We start from the raw sequence: 25,000 nt of genomic DNA on the forward strand, positions 1-25,000 counted from the left end.
TTATTAATACTCTGTTTTATGGTTCACATAATGTTTCTTGTTTTGATTGTGAAATATTAAGATAGTAATTTAATACAGCGTACATAATATATGTATTCAATGTGTCTAGTCTTTAAAACTAACTAGACAATTTTGCGATTTATAATTTTTTCTGAATAAATTTACAAATCTACTAATTAAATAATATAGATAAATCAATAATTATAATATAATAAAATAACTACTAATTTAAATTATATATTTAATTTTTTTTTTTTACAAAGAGAGACCAAAGTCAACAAAAAATTAAGAGATCGTCATCCACATTTATGAACAAGAGACACTCATGATATCGTCAGTGAGTAACTGTTTGAGATCATTCGGTATTTGATCATGAGAATTGAAGATTATCGGCAAAGATAAACTGACATTTGTCAATCAATCAATGCATTTATTTATTTTTACTTTAGACATATTGGATCGTGACCTACCAGTCTTGTAGTAGTAAGTGTTTGATCTCACAAATGAGGACGACATACGTATTAGTACCATAATCCTGCTTAATAAGTAACTACACTGTTAAAACGCTATTCATTTTTAAAATAATACTATAAAATTTAGTATTCTAAATGAGTTGAAGGTCAACGAGTGCATTTAAAAGTTCGACCTGAAGCACAAAATATCTGCCAATTTTTCAGCTGAAGTTTCGCAAGCAAGCACCATCCTCGTCGCTAATAAATCCGCCATAGCAGACGAGATTGGTAGTTACATGATAAACATCATTAACGTTCACATTCCACCAACCATTTGAAGGTTTATGCAAAATTAAAAGTTTTTCAATCTAAGATGATATTAATATATATTAGTAAAAAATATAATATATATATATATATTTACGTGGGATGTGTATTTATTGTTTGATAAACTTTTTAAATCATTTTATACATAAAATAATTAGATGTAAATAAAATAAAAATGAAGCGGGCCTTTTACCCGGCCCAATAAATGCAAATTTCTTAAACTTTACTAATCATTTTCCTTCGCAAGAGGATGCGCAAATACAAAATACCCACGACCGCTTTCCTCCGCTCCGCCCCGCCCTCGTAGTTTACGCTCGCAAACGCCCCTTTCCCTCTAACTCGTCATTGAAAACACATACTTGCAAGTCCAAGCTCTCATCTTCGCTTCTCTTTCTCTCTCTGTCTTCTCCAAAATTCCCAACTCATTTCTAGGGTTTAATATTCTGCTTCCTTGGTCGAAGCAGTCAGTCAGTCAGTCAAGCTGGATAGGCACAGAGGAGACCGCTATGGCCCCAATAGCACCACCACCAACAACGAGGACTCTAACCACAACTACCGCCATCACTCCAGAGGTCCTTCTCGCTTCTCTGACGCTCCTCCCATGAACCGCTTATCCGACAACAGCAAACACGACGCCGACGAAGAATTTCACCATCAACGCCGCCGCACCAGCCCCAGCAACTTCCGTGTTCCCATTGGAGGTGGTCACCGCCCCTTTGACAGTCCCCCGCGTCGACATTCTGGTGGCGGAGGCGGAGGGTTCCGTCCTATGAGTGTGGGTGGGGGTGCTGGCGGTGGCGGAGGATTTCCGCCCATGAACGCTGGAGGTGGTGGTGGTACTGGAGGGTTTGGCTCTAATTTTCAGGCTCCGCCGCCTCCACAGCCTCTATCTGGACAGAAACGAGGGTTTCCTTTCCCTGGCCGAGGTGGTTCACCAGGTAAGCTTCGATTTCTTTTTTCTCACCTAAAGTACGTTTCGGAGCTAGGTTTTAGTTTAGTGTGTAAGTTCCTTTCGCGGTATGTTTTAGTCCCAGTTCAATAGAAATTACGTGCACTTTTATTTCTTAAAAGATGACGGACGCGCCTATGCAGTTACTTCAATCTTGTTAAGAATCTTTTCTGCGCCTTAAGTTGTCTGAGTTTATGCATATGTCATAGAAATCTGAGAACTCGTTACTTGGATTTACTTTTGTCTAAATTCTCCTCCAGTTATTTGGCGACACATAATCAAGCGGTTATCATTCTAATTTTCAACATTATTTAGCTGTCACTGCTGTTATGGATTCAAACACTTTTCTGCATGTTGATTATCGTGTTCAAGCACTTTTTCGATATTATTTTCACTCTTAGCACGTTCCTTTCGTAATAATTGGTGACTATGGGGGTGACGTGCTATGAACTAGTTATTGTCATCATGTTTTTAACTTGCTATATGTGAGGTCAGTAGGCATCTTGCTTGTCTCTGTTGATACATACTCATATTGTTGTTGTTCTCGGACAGATCGTTCCGATGGTGGCAGTTTTGCCAAACTTTTTATCGGGTCGGTGCCAAAGACAGCTAGAGAGGAGGATGTAAGTGAATTTAGTAACGGTTAGATATGTAGACGATGAAAGATGCAGTATTTCTAACATTAAACGTTTACATAGTTTTGTCTCGTATATTCTTATCGTTTAGCACTTTATTTATTTCTAATTATGAAGTGGGGAACAAGTGTGTTCTCTTTCGCTTATCTCAAAAAAGAAAGTATGTTCTCTTTCGCTTCTATTTATTTATTCTTTTATCAAAAAAGAAGTGGTCTTCAGTTTTTATTCAGGGGATGCCTTCGTAAAGTTTTTATTTATCTTTTGTGATTGTATGAAGTAACTTGGTGTTAGCTAATATTTTGTGTCCTTGACATCAGATTCGCCCCTTGTTTGAACAACATGGAAAGGTTGTCGAGGTAGCCTTAATCAAAGATAAGCGAACTGGACAACAACAAGGTACATGGAAATGCTTTTGTTAGGAAATTATTGTGATCTAGACCCATCTTATTTCAGGTCCTCTGAGGGGCTGATGGGAGCAACCTAAGCTCATATTTCATCTCAGTTTGTTTTGCAACAAGTTACGGGCTTGTTGGTTTTCGTCCAATCCTTTTTTACTGTCGGTCCTGTCAAACAAGAAGGCAACACGTGTAAACTTACTAATAACTGGCTTATGTATAGAGGTTGGAAATTTGGACGAGAAATAGATCCTGCTCATGAAATACTGGCTGCGGCAGTTGGGGCATTACCCTGGTCATTGTCATGGGAGTGTCTATTTCCATAGCTCTAGTTTATTTATCGAGGATGTTAAGTGCAACTATTGTACAGATAGTGACAAGATACTTTTTTTTTTATTGATTTTGATGGCATTGGTGTAAATTTTGAGGAATTTTGTGTTTCTTCTTGTCTTAGTCTTAGTGGGAATCCTTATTTTTGAATGGTTTGGGATGATTGTGTACCAGTTTTCAAACAGACAGAATGGATGAATCTGAAGTTTGTGTATCAGGGCTGGATGGTAATTGGATTGTATGAAAATAGACCATCCTTTACATATCCCTTAAAAGGTGCTTGGGATATTATGCATGTGGATGGATTTTTTTCTCTGGTCATGGATGTTTGATTTTCTGTATCCAGTCAAATTGGTTTAGTTAGTTCTAGTTTAGTGTATTGGAAGCTTTTCCTTCATTAGTGTTTACTGTTAGTCAATGGATGTTACCATGTCCGAGAGATGATTCAGCTTATTTCAAGTTGAACAAAGATTTTAGGTTTGTCTGGCATCATATTGAGATACAAATCCGAACTCCCTTTTTCCCTGTGTGGCAACTGTGGCCTTTTACATATCTGTGTGGTTAAGAGTGTGTTCTTTTGTTCCGTTTTTTTCTTCTTTTTTCTATTGGTTTTCAGAGGTTAGTGATATAGAAACATAATATCATTCTTAGCACTACTATCACAAACCCTTTTTGTGAACTGTGTTGGGCTTCTTATTATTTAAATTGTCTATCTCATATTTTATTTATACTATTTCTTTTCTTTTTAAAAAAATATAATGTCTTTTTATGTTGTAAATTGATGAGTGCATAGGCCTATGGTTCAGGCTTTTTGGTTCCTTGATTGTCTTTGTGCACACGGTTAAATTGTTTAGTGTTGGTGATCTAAAGAATAGAGGCCTATTTCTTGGATGCTTTTGGGGGTTCTAAATAAATCTGCTCAATGTAATGTTCTAATTTATGCACTCTGTCCGTGCTATACGCCTTTGCAAGAGAACATGAATGCTCATGGGTTTCACCGTGGATGTAAATAATTACTCAAAGAGGATCTAGATATTTATGGGAATTTCGTAATATCATTTATTATCATTGTTATGCAGTATTTGGGATTTTAATATGCGAATTTGTGCTAAAGTTTGTGCCCAGGAATTCATATTTTTAGTTGTATGCATTTCCACCTTTTCTGCTCGAGGGTCTACTGTTCAAGTTGAAAATTTTGTTGAGACATGTCAGATACTCCTGCAAAATTTGTTTTGGGAAGTTGGCTCCATGGATGTCTGTAGGATGTGGTGCACGCTTGTGTTTAGTGGATGTTCTTCATTACATTACTTTCCAGCCAAAAGTACAGGAGCTTTTGTGCTCTCAAACTTTTAGTTTTTATGTCTATTAAGCTTTAGGTTTGTTTGCTTCTATGTCCAAGAAACAGTTGTATGGCTGTTTTTTTTGTTCGTTGATTGGGAATGGTTAGCTGTGATTGCTAATAATTCTAACCTTTTTCTTGAGATGTTGGATGTTTTATTTTCATAAAAAATGTCGGATGTTATTTAGTGATGAATGTTTAAAGTATTTGTGGATAAATGTTTAAAATATATTTTCTATTCCCCTAGAGAAAAATTTGGAAACTCAAATTTTGATCTGAACCTGTATTATTTTCCATTCAGACTTTGGAGTTCTTTGATCTTGGTCAGGGATCAGGATTTGGAGCAACTAGATGCATGTAGGTCTGAAAATAGCAAGTTGCAGGAAGACTTAAATAGCGGTCAATTATTTGTGGTTATAAGGTTCTCCATTATTGTGCTTCGATGAATTTATAAGATTTTACAGTTCTTTTATCAGTTTGAGTTAACAGTGGATCCAGTGTGCTTGGTAGACGGGACTCAGATTGTCTGTTTCTGTACAGTTTCAATTGTTCCACTATCAGTTGTGAGTTTAAATTCCAGAGGGGCAAAAATATAACCCAGAAAGGGATTTTTAGCAGTAACAATTGTTTAGACTTTTTGAGAGTTCTGCTTGCTGCTAGTAATGCCTTGATTTATCTGTTACCTTTGTAAGTGACTCGAAAGTATGGATGGCTGTCTTTATCTACTACTAGCTTAAGGCTGTTCTGTAAGTATCATTGCAACAGTGGAAAAATTTCCACTTGGAAAATGCACCTTGACTTCTGAGATTTCTACCGGAAAAATGGGGTTTTATAAAATGAGTCCTGGGAACAGGCTGTTCAGCATGCCTACCATTGATTCATACTAATTCTTATGGGACATTGATTTTTATTGTTGGCATGTATTAGATGATTTTGTGTTCCATGTTGTGGTGGGTGTACATATTTGTGATGGTTCATGAGATATTACTGTACAGCAGATGGTTTTCCTTTCAATGAATGGAAAATTTGTAGTGTTTGACTGCCAGCGAATGGATGTATATTTTGCATTGTGCCATCTAAGTTAATATCTCTTTTGAGTAAATAATGCCCTATTGTTCATACAGTTCATGGCTTTGGTTTTGGGCATTGCAATTCCATGGTGTTTGCCTACCAGAGCATGGGTTTATATTCTGGTGTTATTTGATTAAGGTGTTGATCGTTGTACTGATTCTGTAGAAAATCATGATTTAAGACTAATTTAAGAACCATCATAAGAGTGGAAGATGGTCACACTATTCCCATTGCTAGTGTATAGTGTGATGGTGTAATTCTTGAAGTCGTTTGACAAGTAATAGTTCTTATCTTTTTGATTCGGCTGGTTTCATGCTTTAAGATTAGTAGTTCTGAGTGACTGTAGTAATTGAATGCGATTGCATTCTTCTGATTGCTAGTGTAGTGCTGTAGTGCTTGAAGTCTTCCAACAAATGGCTCTTTAGCTTTTCCAATCCGATTCAATGTCCAAGGGGATGGGCATTATTGATTAACAATGAAGTAATATATACTTGGTACTAAAGATTATTAGTATTATTATTCTTATTTATTTTTGAGGAGAGAAGATCAACTCCAACTATTGTCATCATGCAGAGCAGAGTTCATTAGAATTATTATTATTATCATGACTGGTGGTGCTGCCTGAGTTTTCATATTCCAACTAGCAATTGACATTCAGTGCTGTGTGTTCTACAGTTTGTAATTTGTTATTGTTTTAGAACTCTATTTCTGTCTAAGCATGTGTTATGCTTTTGTTTAATGCGTATATGGTGCTTTATCATGTACTTGTGCATTTATTTAATGCACTTATGGTGCTGTCTGATGTATTTGAATGGAGTTGGCTGTCCATACCATTGTTAGCAAGGTACAACTGACCTTACAACATCAGCACATAAATTTCATTCATTATGCAGGCTGTTGTTTTGTAAAATATGCAACCTCAGAAGAAGCTGATAGGGCCATTAGAGCCTTGCACAATCAACATACTCTTCCTGGGGTAAGTTCTCTTCGGGCACTTGTTCTGCAGCTACTCATATTGTGTTCATTTTTCCCATGCTTAAATATGTTTCTTTTTTCTAGGGAGTTGGTCCTATTCAAGTTAGATATGCTGATGGAGAACGAGAACGACTGGGTAGTAACTTCTAACTTATCCGGATTTTTGGAATTAAGTCTCTGTTGCTTGTCTAAATATGTGTTTGATGAAACACTCTTTCTGCTCCTAACTCTTGGAGCAGTTTAAACTTCAATGTTGATTTGGCATGAGGTGTGGAATCGCTGCCCAAAATTCTGGATTGGTGGATGCATTTCAACCGTCTTCCATGCTTTAGAATCTTTAAGAGTTGAGGAAAGTGATTTTGGACTAGGTCTTTTCTCTTTTCTCATTTGTTTTAATGATTCAGGTCTGATAGCTGTCTAGCTGATTTAGATGTTATGGATTAGCATGGGTTTTGGAAATGGCAATTTTCCTGGTAGAAGGTCATGCTTTTCCTGAATTTGAAATAGTTTCCCCAGAATAGATTTTTCTTTGAATATTTTTTCTTCACAGTAGATGGTGCCTTGCGGATTTAAATCAAATAAGTTAGAAACTCAATTTCCTTAAGCTGAGAACAACTCTCATCTTAGTTGTCTAAGATCATAGGGTTCTTCACAGTATTGTTATTCACTTTTCAATTTTTTATTTCTAGTTTGCTTTTTTCACCCTTAGTCTAATATAAAAATTTTTGTATCATCAAGATCCTGATACTAGGCTTCGTAATTCTTGGGTTACAGTGATTGCACTTCATTATTGTTTGAACTTTCTATTTCTTCATTTGTTTCCTACATACATATACATATTTATGTTTATGGTTTTGAACTGCCAATCTAATACTTAACTGACTTGTAAAGACGGATTTGGAAATGGGATGAATTAGAAAGGTCAACCTTATGAATGGACAATCTCCAATACATCTTTTACTTAGTATCAGTGTTGTTATTTTTTATTATATATTGAGCTGTGTATGACTGCTAGCTATTATTGAGGAAATTTGTTCCTAAAGCGTATTGGTTATTTTTTCAAGCATGTCCCATCATGTTGTCAGATTATTCCTCTTTTTAATATCATTGTTTTTTATGTTAGGTGCTGTGGAGTACAAGTTGTTTGTTGGTTCACTAAACAAACAAGCTACTGAAAAGGAAGTTGAGGAAGTACGTCAGATGCATCAATTATTTCTGTTTATATTAAACTTTATTTTGAAACTTGTATATTGATGTTGAATTGTTAAAGAACCCTTCGGGTTTTAGTGCCATTTTCAATATGTTCCAGCATATGTATTTCCTATATGTAAAAAAAAAATTCTCTATCACGAATTTGTTGTAGCATAATTTTTTTTTGAGAAAGCTATTTTTCTTGCAAATTTGCACTTTGCAGATTTTTTCGCAATATGGTCGGGTTGAAGATGTTTACCTCATGCGTGATGAATACAGGCAGAGCCGTGGTATGTTGAAGGTCTTCATTTTTTCCTTTTTTTTTGAAGGTCGTCTGTCTTGGTTGTCATATTATGTATAGTGTTTATGATTGATCCTTATACCGTTGAACTTTCAGATCTTTATCTAAAATATATATTAGAATGTCACCTATTGGCTTGTGTGATGTTTGATATCTTTTTATTTTTGGTGAATAACAACCTTGATATTAGCAGTTATATCTGCACCAGGTTACGCAGTATGTGGTCTTTTATTGCCCTCAACAAGACAAAAAAAAAAAAAAAAGTCGTCTATGTAGTGTCATGTAATCTGGTTTTATCATAATTTTCTTTCAACACATTAACAAACATTATTTAAGTCTGTGTTAGGAACAAATCTAGTAATTTGGTGGGATTCATTTGTAAACTTTAGTTGGTTGAGCTATAGACTTTCAGGTGGATCTGGGACTAGATATTCAAAATCTCATCAAATTTGATGGAATTAGGAATATTATTGATCCAATTCAACATGAAATTCTTTATGAAGTTGATTTTATTATCTATTAATAGAACTTACATAATGAAGATAACTGTGGATTTGCAAATAAATTCTACCCAATTTCTGGATGTGTTTCAAACATAGCTTGAACAACATATTAGCCTAAGATGCAGATTTGCCAAATTCTCACATGGGGAAATGTCACTGGAAGCAATTGCTGTTCTTTGATGGATGAGAGGGTTAAATTAGCATCAGTTGCGCTCATCATCAATTAAATAGTCAAGTGTTCCATATGGCACGACGGGATTTCTCTCAATATGTTTGTTATGCTTTCCTTTTCAATTCGCGAGATTAAATGGAAGCCACTGTTAAGACATCTATATATTGTTTATTACATGACATGTCGTCCTGTAGGATGCGGATTTGTTAAGTACTCGCATAGAGAAATGGCTTTGGCAGCTATAAATGCTCTTAATGGGGTATACACGATGAGAGTAAGCATGGCTTGCCATTTCAATGATCTTCCTACTTAATTATTAAAGAGCTTCTTATGCTTATCTTTTTCTCTCCTTGTCTTCCATGTCTTAGGGTTGTGATCAGCCATTAACTGTCCGCTTTGCTGATCCCAAGAGGCCTAGGCCCAATGATTCAAGGTTTTTCCTTAGATTTGACATGTGTTCCTTTTTCCCCTCCTCTTTTTTATCAGCAAAAGTCTGTATTTTTGGTTTTTCTTTTTCTTTTTTCTTTTCTGAAGGGGTGGGGAAGGAATAGGGATACACTTCAAATGATTTACCACATTTCTATTATCCAGTAAAGGGTTATTCTTTCTATCAGTTTCTTGTTTTGTTATTGGCACTCAACCTATTGGCAAATCAGTTCATGCCTCCTTAGTATAGTATCTTTTTTTCCAGGGATGGTGTACCTGCATTTGGAGGTCCTGGTTTTGGCCCTCGTTTTCAAGCACCAGGGCCAAGGTAAATAGCAAAAAGGAAGAGTTTTCTTTAATTGGTTTCAGTTCTTTTTCTTGAATTTTTCCTTCTCACTTAATGTATTCCTTTGATTCAATTTTCTCTCTGGCAGACCTCCACTTAACTTTGGTGATCCTACTGGGGATCGAGCTCCACCCAGTTCTTGGAATCCAATGAGTCCACAGAATCTAGGTCCTTCTAATCCCGGAATTCGTGGTTTTGGGAATCAGATGCTTCCTAGACCTGGTGATCTAGCAATGCCCCCAAATTTGGTGAGGATCAACACAGACTATCATGCATCATTTATTCATTTTTGTTGCCCTTGGAACAATTTTGGCAGGAACTGCATTGTAAATTACATGCTAGCTGAGGGTCAGTAATAGTACCACTTGTCTTCGAGAAATCATTTGAGCTTCACTACATGCTATTTTGAAACTGTTCGCCAGGAATGATTTGTTGGTAAGAAAGATAAATGGTTGTTTTTTGGCCCAGTTCCTCTTTTCGTTCCAACCATCAAGGGTCGGGTCTTAAGTCATTGTTATGAAAAGTTTTATTTCCCATTACATGCTATGCATTGGCTTCTTTTTTACCAATTTTAGTTAGAGAATTCCTAATTACAAGCAAATCTTCTGTTTTAATTTTTTTAAGAACTGTTTCTTACCATTACTGCAAAATCATTAGGTTGCCCCCATTAGTGGCTTTGGTGGCCCTTCCAATGGTCCCCTTCCAGTCCCAGGTCCAGCAGTTTCATCTTCGTCCACATCACAACAGGTATTTGAAGATTGTTATTTCGGTGCTTTTTTAGCCTCCATAGGTTCTCCCACAATGAATTGGATATTCTTGACACATTTTCAGAGTATTAACCACCCTCTACCACAAATCCCATCTGTTGGTCAGCAAGTATCACCATTGCAGAAGCCTATCCAATCACCTCAGAATCCACCATCTGCACTTCAACTGCACCCTCAGGCTCAATCATCTTCTTTCCCCCAGTCTCAAACTTCCCATGCCAGTCAGCTTCAAAATTCTGTTCCTGCTGGTCAGGTACCTTTCAGTCAAACAATGCCATCACAAAATTTACATGGTTATAGTGGACAGTTGCCTGCTTCTCAAGTCCAGCTTCAGCAAAATGCATCATCTGCAACAGCACAACAAGGTCCTTCAAATATTAACTTACAGCCCAATCCTGTGTCTGCGGCAAGAAATCAACAGCAGCTGCATGCTCCCGTCCAGCCGCAAGTACTGCAACCTCTTCAGCAATCGCCTTCTCAGTTAGCTCAGTTATTATCACAGCAGACACAAACTCTACAAGCAAGCTTCCAGTCATCTCAGCAAGCTTTTTCCCAGCTGCAGCAACAATTGCAATTGATGCAACCATCAAATCAGAGTTTAGCGCTCCCGCCTAGTTCCCAGACTACTAAACAACAGGTATAGAAGTACTAAATGGCATAACATCATCTATGACATTTCTGACCTGAAACTAAATTTGTGCAACATACTTGTCCAAATGACATTTTTATCTCGTCTAGATCTCAATATATATTCGCACAGGTAAAAATTATATCATGAAATTTTTTCACTTGGTCTTTTATGGTTAGCCTCATTCTTTCTGTTCCTATCGAAGTTCAGTGTTGTGATGTTCACATCCTTGAGGAGCTTCTGACATATAGTCTGAGAATGGTTTATAACAAAAACTATTGTGACAATGTTACTTCATCTTGCTGGCTCAGTGGAATGGAGCCCCATTGCAAACAGTTTCCAGCACTCCTGCTACCACAACATCCACAGTTGTACATTCAACTGCATCTGCTGCTTCTGTGGTACCCGTAGTTACTCAGACAGTAGCTCCTGTAAAATGTAATTGGACCGAGCATACTTCCCCCGATGGATACGAGTACTATTACAATAGTGTAACTGGTGAAAGTAAGGTGAGAAATAAAACAGTTAGATTCATTTTCTATTGGTTGGTTTATTCCTTCAAATTGTTTATTGAGTGTTTACTGTTATGGACATGCAGTGGGAGAAACCTGAGGAGTTGACATTGTTTGAACAACAGCAACAGAAACAGTCTGTGCAGCTGCCTCAGAGCCAGGCACACCCTCAACTTCTGTCTACCCAGCAAGCTCCACAGACACAACAGGTGCAGCTTCAAGTTCAGCTTCAAACACAGCTCCGCAATCAACCATCATTACAGCAATCTTTCTTTCCTTCACAGGTCATTTTCCTTTGCATAATGTGTCTAGAAATATAATTTGTACAATTACTAACTCCACTTCTTGTATTCAGTATCCAGCATCTGGAGTTGGTAGTCAAAATGTCCAGGTAATTTATCTTCCAAATATTTTTGTTTATCATCTTGCTGCCATTTCACCGTCCTTCTATAACACTTCCATAACAATTAGTAGATAAGTTCTTACTTGTGAAATGAATTGGTTTACATGTTTCTTCAATTTCAAAGTTAAGCTAAGAGCACGCTTGACAACTTTGCATGGTTTGATGAATTAATTGTTGGATATAAAATTTGCTGGAAAATGAAGCTTGTTTTTTTCAGTACTATTTTCTTTTTAACTGTTAAGGAATGTTTTGTATGTGAGGCTTTAGGTTTACATGCAACAATGCAAGTTTGGAAATGTCAAATGGATATGCTGCAGTAGCACTTAGTAGTTGGTGCTATAGATTAACTATATGCTAATCCTTCAAGTTTTAAAGTGAACCTTAATTAATTTTAAGGTACCGGATAGCTGATCATATCTAAACTCTTAGCGATATTCTTAAATTTCGTTTGATTTTATTTTCGACTAATCTCTGTCCATTAATGCTAGAATATTTTCAGTCTTGCTTTAATGGTAGATTGTATTAATTCAAATAAAAGAAAGGACAAATTACTAAATTAGTCCCTGAAATTTGGCATTTGTTACAATTTGGTCCATGATGTTTTCTATTTGTTTCAAATACCTGGGTTTTTTTTCCCTTCCTAATGGAAAAATGACTCAAAAGAATGGTTTTGACTTCAATGGGGTCTGCCAGAAGAGATTATCCAGATCCACTTCAGATCATTTTCCTATTTCTCTGGAAGATGATGGTATACAGTGGGGTCTGGTCCCTTTCAAAATTGAAAACAGGTGGTTAAAAGAGGATGTTTTTTGGCGGCTTGTGGAAGATATCTGGGAACAAACTTTGATTCAAGAAAAAGCTAGCTTCAGGATTGCTGCAAAAATGAAGGTGTTGAAGGAGGCTATAAAGGTGTGGACTAAGGAAGAAGAAATTAAAAATGATGAGGAAGTCAGTTCTATTCTGAGAAGCATTGAGGAGTTAGACTTTAAAGAGGGGATGAACAATTTGGAGGAGGCTGACTGCATCCTGAGGACCAACTGAAAGGTAAACTAGCTAGTAAATTTGCCTTGGATGTAGAGTCTTGGAGACAAAAATCTGGGGAAAAATAGCTGAAGGAAGGAGATCAAAATACAAAGTATTTCCATGCTTTGGCGAGCCATCACAGGAGATGTAATTATATTGATGAGTTGTGGGTAGACAATATCATCTTTAAAGGAAACGAGAACGTGAGGAATGCTGCCAAGACCTTCTATGCTGGTTTGTATGTGGAAGAATTCAATAGAAGACCTAAATTAAATGGGCTGCAATTCAAGAGGCTGTCTGAGAATAGTAGTAATATCCTGGAATCTATTTTTGATGAAGAGGAAATCTATGAAGCCTTAAAATCATGTAATGGTGACAAAGCACCAGGTCTGGACGGATTCAATATGAATTTCGTTAAAGAATTCTAATATCTTATTAAAGGGGAGGTGATAGAAATGTTTAAGGAATTTCATGAAACTAGGAAGTTTGTAAAATCTTTAAACTCCACATTTTTGGTGCTTATTGCTAAAAAGAAAGGTGCCAAGAACATTGGGGACTTTAGACCTATTAGCCCAATTGGGAGCATATACAAACCCTTATCTAAAGTTCTAGCTAGGAGATTGTCTAAAGTGCTTGGCAAAGTTATTGGGGAATGTCAACACGCTTTCATCGAAGGAAGACAGATTTTAGATACTGTTTTGACAGCAAATGAAGTGGTTGATGAGTTGGTTTCGGGAGATAAGGATGGTTTACTTTGCAAACTTGTTATGGAGAAGGCATATGATCATGTTAATTGGGATTTTGTTGATTACATGTTGAAGAGATTGGGTTTTGGTCGAAAATGGAGAGAATGTATGATGTTCTGCATTTCTACAACCTCATTTGTGGTTATGGTAAATGGTGGTCCCTCATTATTCTTCAAAGCCACTAGAGGATTAAGGCAAGGGGACCCATTATCCCCTTTACTATTTATTATTGTAATGCAAACACTTAATGACTTACTAACGAAGGCTTTGGAGCTACAACTAATTGGAGGTTGAAGGTGGGCAGTGGGGATAATTCCATTATAGTCTCCCCCTTATTTTTTGCTGATGATACGCTTATTTGCTGCCAACCGGACGTCGGGATTTTAAGGCATTTAAGCTGCACCCTACTATTTTTTCAAGCTGTATCGGGGCTTAACATCAACTTGTGTAAATCATAAATGGTGAGATTGGGTGATAGAAGTGATGAGACTAGGCTGTCTAAAGTTTTGGGCTGCAAGCCGGTTAACCTTCCGATAAAATATTTAGGCCTTCCCCTTGGGGCCAAGTATAAGGATGTGAAAATTTGGGAGCCAGTTATTGAAACTTTTGAAAGAAGATTAGCGGGATGGAAAAGGAATTTTTTATCCAAATTTGGTAGGTACACTCTCATCTGAACTACCATAACAAATTTCCCAATCTATTACTTATCCACCATCACAATACCAATTGAAATTGCTAAAAGGCTAGAGACCATCTAGTGTAGATTTTTATGTGGTGATGAGGAAGGTAACAAAAAATACCACTTGATTAATTGGGCTGAAGTTAAAAACCCTGTCAACAAAGGGGGCTTGGGCATTAAATCTCTGGCTGAGTTGAATATTACCCTGAATGCCAAATGGTTATGGCGGTACTTACAGGAAGAGGACAGACTATGGAGAAGGATAATCTGGGTAAGATGGGGTGATCTGTTGAGCAGAAATGATGGTGGCAGAATCAACAAACAGCATGGCCTAGGGCTATGGAGAAAAATCCTGATGGACTGGTACCGTTTTAAAGCTTCTATTTAGTGGAAGATTGGCCGTGGAGATAAAATTAAATTCTGGAAAGATGAGTGGATTGAGGGGGGCAGTCTTATGAGCCGATTTTCTAGAATTTTCGAAATTTCTTAGTCCAGGAACATGGTGGTTAAGGAAGCTTACAAAGAGTTTAATGGCAACCGGATTTGGGAGGTGAATGTATACAGAAATTTAAAAGATTGGGAGATACAGGATTACCTAAACCTGTTGAAATTGCTGGAAATGCATAAGTTGAAGGAAACAGAAGATAGGGTGATCTGGAAATTGAGTCAGAATGGACAGTTTTCTTGTAAATCCTATTATCTCTACCTTAGAGAAAGAAGGGCTGGTTCAGATTGCAATTTTCCCTTTAAGCAGATCTCGAAGCTAAATGCATCCCACAGATTGCATTTTTTGCTCGGGAGGCCAGTAGAGAATGTATTTTAACTATTGACAAGCTGATGAGGAGAGGACACCACATGGCTAACCGATGTTATTTATGTATGGTGTCTGGTGACTCATGAGCTGTGGAGTATGGTATATAGTCTTCTTGGGATGAAGTGGGTAATGGCTGGTACGGTTAGGGAGGAATTATGGGCTTGGAATGGTATGAGAAAGGATAATGTTCGTTGGGGTATAGTTCCCCTAACAGTTTATGGGTTAGTTGGAAAGAAAGAAATCTTAGGACTTTTGATGGGAAAGAAAATCCAATGTATATATTAAGAGATAGGTGGCTCTATGTTTATGGGGCGTGACATTGTTAGAGATGAGGATTTTGGATTTGTCATTGATACCCTAACTAGTATGTAAACAATTATACATGGTGCCTTGTGACTATATACTTCTTAACTTTTTATTTTTAAAAAAAGAATGGTTTTGACTAATTAACTAAATTAATAAATTAGTAACAATAAAAAATAATTCTGATATTATTATTAATTTATTACTCTATTAATTTAATTAATTAATTAAAATCATTCTTTTCAACTGTTTTTTGATGCGTCCGAATATGACTAACTATTTTAACTTTTTCCATTAGAAAATAGAAGTAAGTTAGACGTTTGAGACAAACAGAAAATGTGAGGAACCAAATTGTAGCAAAAAAAATATTAAGGACTAAATTGTAACAAATGATAAATTTTGAGAACTAATTTGGTATTTATTCTAAAAGAAACTTCTTTTAGAGTGTAGAGATTTGTAATATTAGATTAGCAAGTTATTATAACTATACGAAACCAGTAACATAGCATCATCACATCATTAATACAATACCTATCTACATGCAGACACCTCTCTGCATGTACATGGATTCTAGAGCAGTCAAAGGATGCCCTAGAATATCCTGTGGCCATCCTAGTGGTAGGGATTGCTTCTACCACTGGAGTGATATTAGATTGCAGTTGAAATTGCTGCCACTCCAAGGTGCTATTGTTAGTGGATATTTCTCTCTAGTTTAATCAAGCTTTGTTATGGTCTTCTTTTTACGTAGAGTGCTAATTATAAAATTTCAACTCTTAATTATTTAATTTTGGGGTATTCTGGCTTCGCAGGAACTTAATCGTGCCCAATTGCCTGGGGCAGCTACTTCTGTTAATGATCCTGGACGCTTCCAACAGGTACTCAAGTGTAATATTTTGATATGTTAAAATTATTTTCAAAACAGCATTTTGTTCCTGATATCTTATGCTACTGTAGGGGCTTCAGGCTTCTCAGGAATTGATGTGGAAGAATAAGCCATCAGGTTTAGATCATTCCTTCTCATAATACTTCTGTTCCTTACTAGTCAAGGAATTACAAAGCAAGAAGCAATGAACATGGCCTTTCTCTCCTTTCCCCTTTGCTGCCTAGACATGTGCTTGTTTGTGATGCATATATGTATTATCTGTATATGCTTATCGATATTCTTATTAATGGTTATCCTGAACAAGATGCCATTAAGATATTGACCTATCTCGATATGGTTATCGATATTCTTCTTAATTGGTGAATCATGGATGCTCCTCTTAGTAGAGGATGGTCAATCTTGAGAGCAATTCCAGCTGTATCTTGCAGATCCTTTAGGATGATGCTAAGGCACGCCTGAATATTCTTTTGCATAGCCAGAAGATGTTCCTTTTCTATGCCATATATGCTCTCTATTTATGCCTTATCTAATGTGGTGCTTTATCTCCAGGCAACTGAAATAAGAGATGTAATTGCCAGAGTCTGATGTTGGCAGAGTGAGGAACTCGCCGTTTCTTTGCAGAGGTATGAGGAATCTGTAGCAGATTGAGTCAAGAGGTAAGGCAGAAAAACAGCAGTTTCTTTAACTCAAATGGTAAATGGGATCTGTGAGGGGGATGTTACTTGTCCAGCATCATCAGTTTTCTCTGGTTCTTTCAAAAGTACTGGGATGCTTTGCAGTCCCACAGTTTCAGGCGATTAAGCCTCTGTACCATTGTATTCATGGGGCAATAAACTGCCTTTTTGACGTTGTAACCATGTATTTCTAGGGAGCGTGTAAAATAGTTAGCATCCGTAGTATAATAGGAAAAATATTAGTTCCCGTTTAGATTTTTGTTGATGGCCACTGAAACCTCATAGGAAATTGGAGGCCTCTTAAATTTTTATTATTATTTATCAGCTAAACCTGCCGTTGCTAAACCCTTCAAAGAGTTTCCCACACCTGATGCATATAAAGATTATAGTACTTAAATAAAAGCCTAGGCTTCCAAATAAAAAGCATGTAACCCTCCAGATGCCAGTCACCGTAAGGTGAGTTTTAGAGATTAACGGTTCTGCAATTTCTCCTTATCTCTCCACTGGACCCTGTTAGTGGCCCCAAGTTTCCCATTTTGAGCATGGATTTGGTGAAGTCTTCGAAGAAGGAAATTGGGTCGTCAGCATACAACTCTACAAGCTCACGTGTTTCATCATCTTCAGTAAGAAGAGCTTGATCTGATGGCAGCAATCCCTCGCCAGATATGAGGTTAATGTAGTACTGGTTGTCGAATGTTGCTGGGGTAACCAGGTCAAGTTGTGCCAACGCAGTGTTGCCAGCATTGGGTACTGAACATATCTGCTGCAATGCTTGAAGGAACTCCAAGTTAACATCTGGGCTAGTGGCTGTTCCCTGGAAACGGGAGCTAAATGTCGAGCATCGAGCCTTTCCCAGTGTATGCCCACCTGCCACAATTTTAATGTTGCCTTGTCAATGCTACTATATATCTAAGAAGCTGAGGGGTCTTTGGAAAGAAATCATAAATTTTTGGCCGATGTTCATGTATGAAAAAAGAAGTGTGGGAGGGGATGATGAGATTTACCCGAGAGCACAACCAGGTCCTTGATGTCAAGGCCAACGTTCTTAAACATGGTAACAAGGGTTGGGACTGTAGAATTAGGGGCCGGTATGTTGTTGTTTGCTGCTGCTTTGCTCGCACTTAAGCTGTCTCTCCTCCCCATTAGCACCTCCCAGCTTGGTCCTCCTGACTGCATTTTTTAAAATTCTTTAACCGAAACTTATTATTATTGTTATTATTATTGTTACTCGAAGCTGGGGGGTAGTACTCACTAGAACAACGGAGTCTCTAGCCGCCATTGCCAGAATATCAGCACAGGAGACAGTTTCGGGGCAAACAGATTCCAGTTCAGATTTTATCCCGTTGATCACTTCAAATCCTCTTAGAGAATTCAGGTTGGGCGCTGCACTTTTTTCTCCAATAAAAGTGCCAGCATCATCCAACAGCACTGAAGCATCACATCCCTGCAATTTTAACTCATAAATCATAACAGATAAAAGTGCAAAAATAGAGATGCGATTGATTCGAGTAAGAGTAAACATGCATTGACAAAGCAGTCATGAAAATGAAGCCGAAGTAGTGAAGCCGCCATTCTAGAGTCCTGATAGATTGCATTTTCGACCCATGAGAACACGATAGATTTTGCTTCTGGGCAGCTGTTTTGGTACCATTTGACGTCCAATGCAACACCTACATCGTCAAGGCATGTTTCATTTAAGGTGTTTGACATGCTTGCCATTGCAAGCCTAAGCACAAGCAAGTAAAAGATGAAATAGTCCACCATTTTTGTCTGTTAGCAAAATTACAAGATGAATAGTAAACTTAATTTTTATGTTTGGGAGAGGGAGAGAACTGGTAGTGTCTTATATAGCAAGTTCCATGAAGAATCTGGATTTGATTAGGGTTTGAGAATTCACACAAAATGGAAGTAGAAGAAAGAGGGATGACAGAGTCAAGACTCGACAGGTGGGGGAATGGAAGAGGTCAAATTCATAAGAATTTTTTACCTACTGCCATGTGCCTTTTTCACTTTTTGAGTCATTCTGTCAAACTAGATGCTTGTCGATTGCTTCACCCTCTTCAGATGTGCCACTCTATTGTGTCAGATTTTGTTTACTTTTTTTACCCATATACTTATATATATATATATATACACACACACACACACACATACACACACACACACATACACACACACACAAATGAATAACATATATATGCGTTTATACGTACATTGCGAAAGTAGTCGTTCATGAAATTTGATTGGAATTAAAGCCTTCAGAACTCTAGGGCGATAGATATATTCTTTTAATGGGAAATATATATTAATTCCAGTTCCTATACTTATAGCTAACAGTAACTTTGTGTTTACATATTATAATCCCTTGTGGTAACTTTGGATTTACCTCACCTAATTGATACGGAACGAGTAAAAAAAAATACTCAAAAACTAAAGGTTAAAATCTGTTTCTTTCCTTTTAAAAAATTGTTTTTACTGGTTGGTAAGGTAAAAAATGATTATCAGTCGATCAAATCATATGCACCCATCATTATATACGAAATACACCAACTTGCTCTCTCTGTCTATCCATTAATATATATATATATATATATATTCTTTCTATATGTATGTATGTATGTATGTATGTATGTATATGACCTATATAAACTATTTGCTTTTTGTTCCTTTTTCATGTAAATTTTTATGATGGAACTTAATATATGTATACTAGTAAATTAATAGTAATTTTTTTTTAATTTTAATTTTGTATGTGAAAAAACTTCTCGTAAGTAAATAAATGAAGCATATAAATATGGAGCGCACATCTATATCTATATCTATAGATATATAATCTATAGATATACCCATCTTGCATGTGCCTAGCCTGCCTCTCTTTCTCATCTAATCATCCATGTAAATTTCTTCTTCTTCTTCCTCTTTTTTTTTTTTTTTTTTTTGCTAATTAAGTCTCTAACAAATTTAATTACATCCTTAATCTTGTTTAATCTAATTTAATTATTTCAATTACATTTTAATTGCGTGCACGTATCTTTGTTTATAGACAATACAACACGGACCTTTCTAAAAAGCACATTTTTCTCCTTTTTTTTAATAAATATTTTATTTAATTTAATTTCTCAGTGTATAAAAATTAATTTAAAAATATTAATTATATAAATATGAATTATTAGTGGGTGAAGATCAAATCCCCTTTCTAAGATATATTAATAATTAAATTTAACTTTTAGGAAAGTTATGGTTATCAAACGATCAGACTAAAATACAAATTTGCATCCTTCAAAAAGAACCAAACTAGATTTTTGTCACATGTAAATTATTTACATACGAACATAAGGGATTGATATATATATGTATATACATTATACATATATATAATTAGTAATTATTTAGATGGTATTATATATATATATAGAGAGAGAGAAATATGTATTATATGGTAATTATTGACTGAGTAATTGAAAGAAAATAAATAAATATTAAATAAAAGTTAATTAGTGGCTAGAAAGTTTAAGATACCAAATCAATTATTCTAAACTTAATTAATGGAAAACTTTCTCTGAGAATAAAACAAGAGGACGATTTATCGAAATATAATTTGTGTTCACTTTTCGTGATGCATGTTTAAAGACAAACACCCTTAACTATTTTATCAATTAATGAAGAAAAAAATATCACTTCACAGAGATTTTATATGTGTGTGCGTATATATATATATATATATATATATATATATATCTATATGTACATGTATGTTTATGTATATGTATATGTATATGTATAGAAGAATTGATTTTTTTTATTTGTTCAGCTTAACAGATTCAAATTCCGCGAACATCATTAAGAGAGTAAATGTCGACCATTATGACTTGAACTTATACCCTTTTTATTCATTCACATATATATATATATATATATTTATATTTATATGTGTGTGTGCGGGTATATCGGTGTAATCAGTTTGCTTTGACCCATAAGCCTGTGTATTCATACTATCTAGATCATCTTGCTGGCAAAGTATTTCCACTGATAGATAATTTTTCCTTTGAATACATATCATGCTTTTCTGGATGTATATTTTTATAGATATATATGTATTCATATATATATATATATAGTGGTTTGAACCCAAGAAGAATAAGAGACCAGGACTTGGTTGGGTGTAAATTTAAAAGCGTATTAAAATTTAGCTTCTGTGGATCCAGCTTGAACATGAGTCATCTAGAAAAGGAAACTGATTAGATATCTTGAAAAGTGATCCACAGCACCTTATCCCCTTCTTTTTCACAAATCAATCACTGCAAACCCTTCAGATAATCCACGACTATGCATCAACTATCGTGTGTATATATATATATATATATGTATATATATATATCAATCACTGTAAGTTGTATATATACTTCTCGTTAAACATTAGTCATCAATTAATTTCCATCCAATTTTTTATTATTATGAATTTTTTAATATGCGGGAGGACACATATTTATACATCCATCTATTCTCACCAAGTTGCATGTTAGATATATACAGATGCATATACACACATATCTATCTATTTATTCGAAAATCTATTAATATACGTACGTAAAATAATTAATAAAGCTACTGATGTATAGTTTTCTTTATTCTACGAGTATATCTATATTCCCAGCCATCTTATCTTGAAAAAAGAAAAGATGTGCATATATAGAGCCATAAAAGAGTTGTTGCAATACTTTAGTTGAATACATATATGTATATATATATATATATATATGCGTAAGTCTTGCTGTCATGAATATATATATATAGTGTAGACAATATTTTTATTGAATACAAATTGTGAATGGCCATAAGTAGAATGTATTTTAAGTGATTGAACAATCCCTCTATTCCCATTTGCACATGGACAAGGACTCCACAACTTCAATGTAAATACATATACGTATAACCCGTGAAAAACTTCTGTATATATGTAGATATGTGTATTTCCGAATTATAATTCATAACTTACAAGCTAGCTATAGCTACCAAAATGTCATACCATCTGATCTCTACCTCCCACTCCCCTAGCCCAAATGTTAACATCATACAGCTTCACTCTGTCTAATCTTTATGTGAGACGTATAAATGACCATATATATACATATAAATATACGATATCTTTATATGTATACATGGCATATTTACATATCATACAAAGATTAGTCAGAGTGAAGATGTATGATGTTTGTGTAGGCATAGCTTTGCTAGCAAGTGAGCTTGAGAAAGAAAACCCATGAAACTAAAGATGTGTATGGGTCCGGATGTACACATAAATATATATATTTATTTATATCTATGCATGTTTATACGTGTGTGTATGTATGTGCTTCAATTTGAATTTGTTGTACTGCATGCATGATCTTGACATAAGATTGTGTTTCCAAACGTTTTCATTATAATCAGGCTTTCCCCCACACCTTTAGCTGAAAGGTAACTTTTCCCAAGCTCATCCTTTCTATATATATTTTCTCCTCTCCTATTTCCCATAAAGTACTCCTATGCATATCAGTCTTTTAGACAGCCAAAAAGCCAGCCACTACAAAAAGTTAATCCCTAAATTGAAACTATAAGAAACCCTAACCCTAATTCCTTTCTTTTTGTCATTTTACATCAAAAAGATTTCAATAAGGTCATTATAATATACCAATACACACCAAGAAATTAATATATATAATCACTAATTCAACAAGATCAGTATAACTTTCACCACGAATAAAAATAATAGTTGGTTCTAAAAATTCCGATAACAACACCAACAAATTGAGATGTTTAATAAGCCAGATAGTATATCGATTAAACCTAATTTTTCTAGTTAATTAATTAGTTATTGTCTAATGAGAATGCTTATTAGATAAGGTTTTGATGCAGACAAGATTTCCATGTATTAATTCACAACAGCAAGAAGAGGGGAATTGAAGAAATGAAATGATTGAATTAAGAAAAAATTGAAGATACAGGAACGTAATTGAATAACCTCTACATACATGAAGAATAACTAGGTGGCTAGTATTACTACAAAATAATGAATATATATATATATATATATAGATAGCCGGAGCAGAAAAATTAGCCAATATCCCACGAGCTTAAAAGACTACTCTAAATATATATAAGCTAGCTCAATATATATATAATGTTACAGTGACATGATCTGAAAGCTATGTATCACGAAAAAGGTGAAGTGGGTTTGTTCTCTAGAGATAATAAAATTAACCCAGAAGACCAGTCAAATTAATTAAGTTAGAGAAAATTACATACCACATTAATTACCAGCTCATGATCAGCTCATGCAGTACCAATTAATACAAAAACCCTCCATTAATATATCATCATTTCAACTCCGTTTTCGGCTCGTTAATGGATCTGATCATCTGAGATGGGACGATATCTTGAAGAAGGCCATGGTCTCTGAGCAAAGAAAGAGTAGGAGTTGGAGATGGAGACGGAGCTGGTGGTACGTTGGCAAAGCTTGAAAACGACGTCGGATCAATGAAAGTAGTAGTACCAACTGGACCAGTACTAGTACTGGTGCTTATATTAATGACGTTCGAGGAAGGAGATGGGCTGTAGATATAGGGTCGTTGGTGATGTTGCCGGTTCAAGTATGGAGGTTCGAGAAAAGAAGATGCTGTAGCACCGATTAAGTTTTCAGCCGTTGGATTCTGAGGGAGGATTGACCCGATGCTTCCACGTGGTGTAATGGGACATGGATGTGTATGTTGCCCTTCGTAGGTTGTCACTACAATTGTTGGATCCTCAGAGGATCTCTCCACTCTCTTCTTCACTCCGCATCCTCCACTGGTGCAACGATAGTAGCTCCTGTATATAACAAATTTATACATATATTTTAGCAGCTATATATATGTGTGTGTGTGTGTGTGTGTGTGTGTGTATATGTGTATGTATATGGGAGGAGAATGTAGATTTACCTGGGATAAGGGCTGTTCTTGACAGCTTTTTGGCCGTACTTCCTCCATCTGTAGCCGTCGTCTAAATGATCGACTTCACTCTTTGTCATGAACGCAAATCGTGGCTCTCTTTGCTTTTTCTGGTTCTTCTTCTTCGGTTTCAACCTGGAAAAAATAAACCCACCAAGCAAACAACAAGCTTTTTCATTAAAAGAACAAATTATATGAAAAGAAAATCGAAACAGAAACAGATCAAATATATTTGTCTATATGTGTGTATATCGAGTTACAACTGATTCATTCGTTTACAGAGTTTTCTCCTAGAATGATACTGGTCAATATATTATGTATATTTGTGCGTGTGTGTGTGTGTATTTATATATTTGATAAAGTGCTGGATACGCAAATAAGGTGAAGACTTAATCTAGTCAGCTTGGTTCAGAACTTACTGTTTCTTGGACTTGTCTTGATCTTGCTCGTCCTCCTGATCTTTCGTACTCTGTTGATGATGATGATGATGGTCATCGTCATTTCCGGCCTCGTTTGAATACGAAGAGATCGAAGATGAATTAGGCGTAGGTGGGTTGTTTAAGACCTCCGATGACTCAGCAGCCACCGTCGTCGACACCGGCGACGGCGCCAGCCCTTGTTTCTTCTTCTCCTGCTCCTGATCTTGTCCCTGTCCCTGGAATTGTTGTGTTGTTGGGAATGGGAAAGCGTTGGTGGGTGGGTGATGAAGCGAAGAATAATAATCGAATAAAGGAGAAGAGGAAGCAGGAAAATCATGGTTGATACCCAGTAAGTCCGTAAAGCCAAAAGAATAACCAGACCCAGAACCCGAACCAGAACCAGAATAACCGGAACCGCCATGATCACATGGTGTCATATTGTCAAAGATGCTTGAAAAAGCCAAAGTAGCCTCGTCGGAAAACATCGAATTCGCCATATTCCAATTGCTCGTCTCTCCTAATTCCTCTTCTATCTTCTTCTTCTCCATATAGAATTTCTCATCAGTTGCAGACAATCACCACCGAGTAATAATAATATTCTTCTTCTTCGTCATTTCTCTTATTATTATTATTATTATTCCTTAGCGCTTTTAGTTTCCTCCTTCTCCTCTCCTTCACCAAGTGTGAAACACAGTGTTTGGATTTGGTTCTGTCAAGTGTGAATGGGCTGCTCGGGTTGGGTATTTGGAGAACAGCTTGGATTTAGGAGGTT

The 25,000-nt window shown here is 36.0% G+C and overlaps 3 protein-coding genes across 4 annotated transcripts; 1 reads left to right on the forward strand and 2 right to left on the reverse strand.

The window, feature by feature from the left end:
- The first annotated feature begins 1,015 nt into the window (after window positions 1-1,015).
- Window positions 1,016-17,189, forward strand: FCA (flowering time control protein FCA). 2 transcript variants are annotated; one of them, XM_088220435.1, is made up of 19 exons: window positions 1,016-1,717; window positions 2,281-2,351; window positions 2,681-2,759; window positions 6,392-6,474; window positions 6,558-6,609; window positions 7,597-7,664; window positions 7,888-7,954; window positions 8,835-8,914; window positions 9,009-9,073; window positions 9,332-9,394; window positions 9,501-9,660; window positions 10,070-10,159; window positions 10,244-10,816; window positions 11,119-11,316; window positions 11,406-11,603; window positions 11,675-11,710; window positions 16,097-16,162; window positions 16,242-16,287; window positions 16,720-17,189. In XM_088220435.1, exons 1-19 carry the CDS (start codon window positions 1,381-1,383, stop codon window positions 16,725-16,727), a joined length of 2,340 nt encoding a protein of 779 aa, XP_088076561.1. In that variant the 5' UTR covers window positions 1,016-1,380; the 3' UTR covers window positions 16,728-17,189. The 2 variants fall into 2 exon arrangements, with proteins under 2 accessions (XP_088076561.1, XP_088076560.1); XM_088220434.1 differs by lacking the exon at window positions 16,720-17,189 and having other exon boundaries at window positions 16,242-16,671.
- Window positions 17,190-17,219: 30 nt separating this feature from the next.
- Window positions 17,220-18,770, reverse strand: LOC110821264 (peroxidase superfamily protein). Its single transcript, XM_088220436.1, has 4 exons — window positions 18,369-18,770; window positions 18,097-18,288; window positions 17,849-18,014; window positions 17,220-17,711 (listed from the first exon to the last, which is right to left on the reverse strand). The coding sequence occupies exons 1-4, from the start codon at window positions 18,606-18,608 to the stop codon at window positions 17,308-17,310; spliced, it is 1,002 nt and encodes a 333-aa protein (XP_088076562.1). The 5' UTR covers window positions 18,609-18,770; the 3' UTR covers window positions 17,220-17,307.
- A 4,184-nt stretch (window positions 18,771-22,954) lies between these two features.
- WRKY48 (WRKY DNA-binding protein 48) lies at window positions 22,955-25,000 on the reverse strand. Its single transcript, XM_022051046.2, has 3 exons — window positions 24,229-25,000; window positions 23,801-23,944; window positions 22,955-23,690 (listed from the first exon to the last, which is right to left on the reverse strand). The coding sequence occupies exons 1-3, from the start codon at window positions 24,774-24,776 to the stop codon at window positions 23,201-23,203; spliced, it is 1,182 nt and encodes a 393-aa protein (XP_021906738.2). The 5' UTR covers window positions 24,777-25,000; the 3' UTR covers window positions 22,955-23,200.

Source organism: Carica papaya, chromosome 5 (assembly GCF_054855325.1).
Source record: "Carica papaya isolate Zhongbai chromosome 5, ASM5485532v1, whole genome shotgun sequence".
NCBI lineage: Eukaryota > Viridiplantae > Streptophyta > Magnoliopsida > Brassicales > Caricaceae > Carica > Carica papaya.

Excerpts from the sequence above, each read along its gene's own strand:
- FCA (XM_088220434.1), top strand. The coding sequence starts at position 1,381 with ATGAACCGCTTATCCGACAACAGCAAACACGACGCCGACGAAGAATTT. Across the intron at positions 6,475-6,557 it reads ATCAACATACTCTTCCTGGG|GGAGTTGGTCCTATTCAAGT; the intron begins GTAAGTTCTCTT and ends TCTTTTTTCTAG. Across the intron at positions 7,665-7,887 it reads CTGAAAAGGAAGTTGAGGAA|ATTTTTTCGCAATATGGTCG; the intron begins GTACGTCAGATG and ends TGCACTTTGCAG.
- LOC110821264 (XM_088220436.1), bottom strand. The coding sequence starts at position 18,608 with ATGGTGGACTATTTCATCTTTTACTTGCTTGTGCTTAGGCTTGCAATG. Across the intron at positions 18,289-18,368 it reads TTCATGACTGCTTTGTCAAT|GGATGTGATGCTTCAGTGCT; the intron begins GCATGTTTACTC and ends TTAAAATTGCAG. Across the intron at positions 17,712-17,848 it reads GGACCTGGTTGTGCTCTCGG|GTGGGCATACACTGGGAAAG; the intron begins GTAAATCTCATC and ends AAATTGTGGCAG.
- WRKY48 (XM_022051046.2), bottom strand. The coding sequence starts at position 24,776 with ATGGAGAAGAAGAAGATAGAAGAGGAATTAGGAGAGACGAGCAATTGG. Across the intron at positions 23,945-24,228 it reads CAAGACAAGTCCAAGAAACA|GTTGAAACCGAAGAAGAAGA; the intron begins GTAAGTTCTGAA and ends TATTTTTTCCAG. Across the intron at positions 23,691-23,800 it reads AAGAACAGCCCTTATCCCAG|GAGCTACTATCGTTGCACCA; the intron begins GTAAATCTACAT and ends TGTTATATACAG.